General features: G+C 40.1%; 1 protein-coding gene across 1 annotated transcript in view; it reads left to right on the forward strand.

Annotated features, from left to right (window-relative positions):
• Positions 1 to 4,685, forward strand: part of LOC102978232 (ATP-binding cassette sub-family C member 4-like) — a 128,083-nt gene that overhangs the window by 56,473 nt on the left and 66,925 nt on the right. Inside the window, 1 exon segment of the mRNA XM_055089379.1 lies at positions 713 to 868. Coding sequence (XP_054945354.1) covers positions 713 to 868 — 156 coding nt within the window.

A 4,685-nucleotide genomic window follows, 5' to 3' on the forward strand; every position in this document is an offset into this window, starting at 1 on the left:
TGGGATCTTCCCGGACCGGGGCACGAACCCGTGTCCCCTGCATCGGCAGGCGGACTCTCAACCACTGCGCCACCAGGGAAGCCCTATATATATATTTTTAACATCGTTATTAGAGCATGATTTCTTTACAATGGTGTGTCAGTTTTTGCTTTATAACAAAGTGAATCAGCTATACATATACATATATCCCCATATCCCCTCCCTCTTGTGCCTCCCTCCCTCCCACCCTCCCTATTCCTCCCCTCTAGGTGGTCACAAAGCACGGAGCTGATCTCCCTGTGCTATGCGGCTGCTTCCCACTAGCTATCTGTTTTACGTTTGGTCGTGTATACATGTCCATGCCAGAGACTGCTAGCTTTTCACTGCCAGTAGATTGATTCTGTTATTTTTAACTCTTTTTGGGACCAGGGGGTCTCAACCAGGGCACATTTGTCAATATCTGATATATTTGGTTGCCAAAATGTGAGAGGTGCTTCTGGTATCTAGTGGGTAGAGTCCATGGCTACTACTAAACATCCTACAGTAATACACAGGACAGGCCCCTGACCCCCCAACAATGAATTATCTAGCCCATAATGTCAACAGTGCCATGGTTGAGAAACTTATAGACTACTCTTTATATAGAACTTTAAAAATTCATCTTCAACAGCCAGGGTTTCTCCTAGGTTTGTTGCGTATTGTCAATTCTTAATCCCGATGGATCTCTTTACAGGTTGGCATTGTGGGAAGAACAGGAGCTGGAAAAAGTTCCCTCATCGCTGCCCTTTTTAGTCTGTTAGAACCTGAAGGTGAAATTTCCATCGATGGGATCCTGACATCCATAATTGGATTTCACCATTTAAGGAAGGAAATGTCAGTTGTACCTCGGGTATGCACGTCAGAACATTCTCACATGTTCTTTTTATAAGGCACCTAAGTTTAATTGCTTTTAAGTTGATTAGTTTTTTCAAATTGCATGAAAGTGTTGATCCGTTTTCCCCCAATAGAGCATATTTTTAGCAGCAGGAGTTTTCAGCAGATACTTCCATCAGATACCAGGGTTGGTTTGTTAGTTCTTTCGTTTGTTTTGTGTGCCTGTGATTTAATCACTGACCCAGACAGATTTCTGGACTCACTTCCTCAGGTGCCACAATCTCATCCACTGATAACCACATAATACTGAGAACAAAACGATAAATGCTTAGCTTAGCGCTGGAGAGGTTCCTATTGAGAAACATGAATTTTAAGTGTCTTAAAGATGGAATTTTGCTGTAGGAAATAAAGCTACCTTTTCAAAGGTGATTATCTCCCTGAAAGGCTTTGTGAAACTGTGGAGCTTTGAGGATTACAGGGTGTATTGATGCTCTGGGGAACCTTTTAGAATTCAACCCTTAATAAATGATTAACCAGGCAGGCAGTACAGAATAACGAGGAAGAGCACAGGACACGGAGTCCCATCTCTGTGCACCTCAGTGTTCTCCCTCTTACGAGGCAGCTGACAGGACCAACTCATCGAGCTGCTGTGAGGACTGCGTAAGTCAGTGCATGTGGAGTGCTTCCCGTAGACCCCCTACACAGTTGCTGTGATGGTGGAGCGTTGAACTGACCTTCTCTCCCTGGGCTCTGATTCTGTTCTCTTTTGTTCTGCTTCTTAAAGATGTATGACTTTCAGGTATTGTTTTAGAGATTGGATTATATGCACAGTAGAAGCTTCTGCCATTCCTTATGGTTCACCCACCCAACATAATTCAGTGAATATTTACTGGGTAATTACTATCCTACAGGTATATACCCAAGGGCAACATAGGCCTTGTGCCTTCATCTTCCATCCTGCCCTCTACTTTGACAGCCTTGCTAATTTTGTTTTTTAATTTTGAGGTTTTTTAAAAAAAATTCTCTACAATTATCTGGCCATCAAGGGAAGCTCAGAAAAACACCCTCTTGAGATGAGAAACACAAAGAGGAGACGACACAAAAAGATCCAGGCAAATGTTCATCCTGGAATGTGGGTATAATGAGCTCTGTAATGCCTGTTTATTAGGAAGCATATAGAACATGGCACCCAAAGGAAGGAGAATGTGGACTTGTGTCTTATGACTGAGTACAGCAGTTGCTACCTACCCCTGGCCTCTAAAATACCTGGAATCACTCTAAGTATTTTTGAAATCAAGATATTCCTTCCAGACCACAATGAGATGCCACTTCACACCCCTTAAGATGTCTACTATCAAAAAAAAAAAAGAGAAAATAACAAGCGTTGACTAGGATGTGGAGAAATTACAATCCTCGTGCATTGCTGGTAGGAGTATAAAATGGTGCAGCCGCTGTGGAAAACAAGATGGAGTTTCCTCAAAAAAGTTAAAAATCTAATTATTATATGATCCAGTAATTCTGCATAAGGTTATAAACCCCAGAGAATTGAAACCGGGTCTTGAAGAGCTCTCTGTACAAGCATGTTCATAGCAGCATTGTTCTCAATTGCAAAAAGGTGGAGGCACCCAAGGGTGCATCAACAGATGAATGGATAAACAAAATGTGGTACATATATATACAGTGCAGTATTATTCAGCCTTATAAAAGAAGGAAATTCAGACACATGCTACAGCACAGATGAACCTTGAGAACATTATGCTAAGTGAAATAAGCCAGTCGCAAAGGACAAATACGGTATGATTGTACTAATATGAGGTACCTAGAGTACTCAATTCATGGAGACAAGAAGTAGAATGGTGGCTGCCAGGATGGAGAAGTGGGGAGTTGTTGTTTAATAGGTACCGAGTTTCACTTTTGCAAGATGAAAGGAGTTCTGTGGCTGGATGGTGGTGATGGCTGTACAACAATGTGAATGTATTTAATACCACTGAACTGTACACTCAAAAATGGTTAAAGTGGTAAATTTTATGTGTATTTTACCACAATTAAAAAGAAATTTTTTAAGAGATCCCTTTCAGGAAAAAATGGGAAGAACTTTTCAGTACATATAATCCCTGTATTTAAAGATTCCCTCTGGCTATTAGATTCATGACTTAGTGATTATAGTAGAAAATAAATGAGTTCAGATTTCCAAGTTTTAAGTTTTGATTGTGCCCATTTCTGAAATGGCCAAATGAGACTGTTTTGCAGAAATAATGGGCATGTCTCTAAAGTCCTTTCACATTCTCGGATGAAAGGATCTGGAAGCGTGCCCTGCATTATCTTTAATGTTTCTTAATAAGAAAAGGCTGTATGTTTGTGTACGTAAAGAACTCTATAAATAAAGGTTGGATGATTCTTGGCTCTGCCAAAAATGTTTGGAAGCACATCTGAGCAAAGACTAAATATACCTTGACATCACCAGGTTTTGGTTCTGTTCCACCAGTTTCCACCCTACTTTTGAGCATGCTCTGTGTACACACTCCAGAGTGTGTTTATAAAACAGTGCTAAGCTTTGTATCCATGTAGATAATGATCACCAACCACTGTAAACACAGAACCTTTATTTTCCACTTTTTATGTGTTTGTCTTCAGGGCGCAGTATTGGTTGCTTAGAGGGAGAGAATCTGTAGACACTGTGCGGTGTGTAAAGGTTCCAGGAAATCATTCAGGAGGCAGCCAGGGATAGAATATTTAAGAGCGTAGACTGAGTGTCAATATGACCTACATCTTTATTCCTGTTCTGCCTCATACGAGTGTGTGACCTTGATGAAGTCACTTGGCTTCCAAGCTTCATAGTCCTCCTCATTCTTAAACCAGGTCTAGGAACTACTGCCACACAGATTTGCTGTGAAGATGTAAGTGGGTGTGAAAACATTTGTGGCCCATGCCTGGTTCTTGGGAACACTCAGTCGATAGGAACTATCATTGTTCTTAAGGATCAGGGCACTAAACTTTTAGGTATTATTTCTACTTATATAAAAGAGTAACACATTCAGGACTGACTTTGCTCTTTAATTTCTGTTAATGTTTTTGTGATCCTTGGTGATTTTCTTTATATTTATTGCTTATAATAAAAACCAAATTGTTTCCATCAGGATTGCAGCCTATATGGAAATTCAAATATGGGTAACGCTATGAAAAGTTGTATTCTTCAAATAACTCACACATGCTAAAGAGTATAAACATAAACCTATGTTTTTTAATATACAAAATTATCATTTCTAAAAAAAAAAAACCAAATTGTTTATATAAATTTAAAGAGTAAAGCAAAAAAAAAAAAAAACACAGTAGGAGTTTGGGGGAAAAGCATTAACAGAGAAATGTATCTAATATTTTCTACCAAGAACGAGGAGAGAATATCACTTTTTTGTATTCTTTTGATTTCTGGCTCCCCTCCCACCAGGTTCTTTCCAGACTACCACCCTGTACCCACCTGTACTTTCCAGTTCCCCACCAAGACCTCTGGCATTTTTTTCTCATCCCTCCCCACATTCTCGACTATATTCTTCCTCTCCTTGAAGAGAGGGCCTGTGTCTCTCATTTCTGTTGCTCTAGTGCTTGTTGCAGGCCCTGACAATTTACACAAGTATTAATAATAATTCCTAACAATCGCAGAATCCTTAACACGTTTTAACCTCTTTTCCTACCATCTGCCACTTAATCCTCACAATTCTCTCGTCATCCTTATCTGACAGATTTAAAAACCAAGGCATTGTGAGCTTACCCCACTTACCAAGTAAGTGGCAGAGCCAGGATTCAAATAGTGTGTGTGTGTGTGTGTGTGTGTGTGT

Source organism: Physeter macrocephalus, chromosome 13 (assembly GCF_002837175.3).
Source record: "Physeter macrocephalus isolate SW-GA chromosome 13, ASM283717v5, whole genome shotgun sequence".
Lineage (NCBI taxonomy): Eukaryota > Metazoa > Chordata > Mammalia > Artiodactyla > Physeteridae > Physeter > Physeter macrocephalus.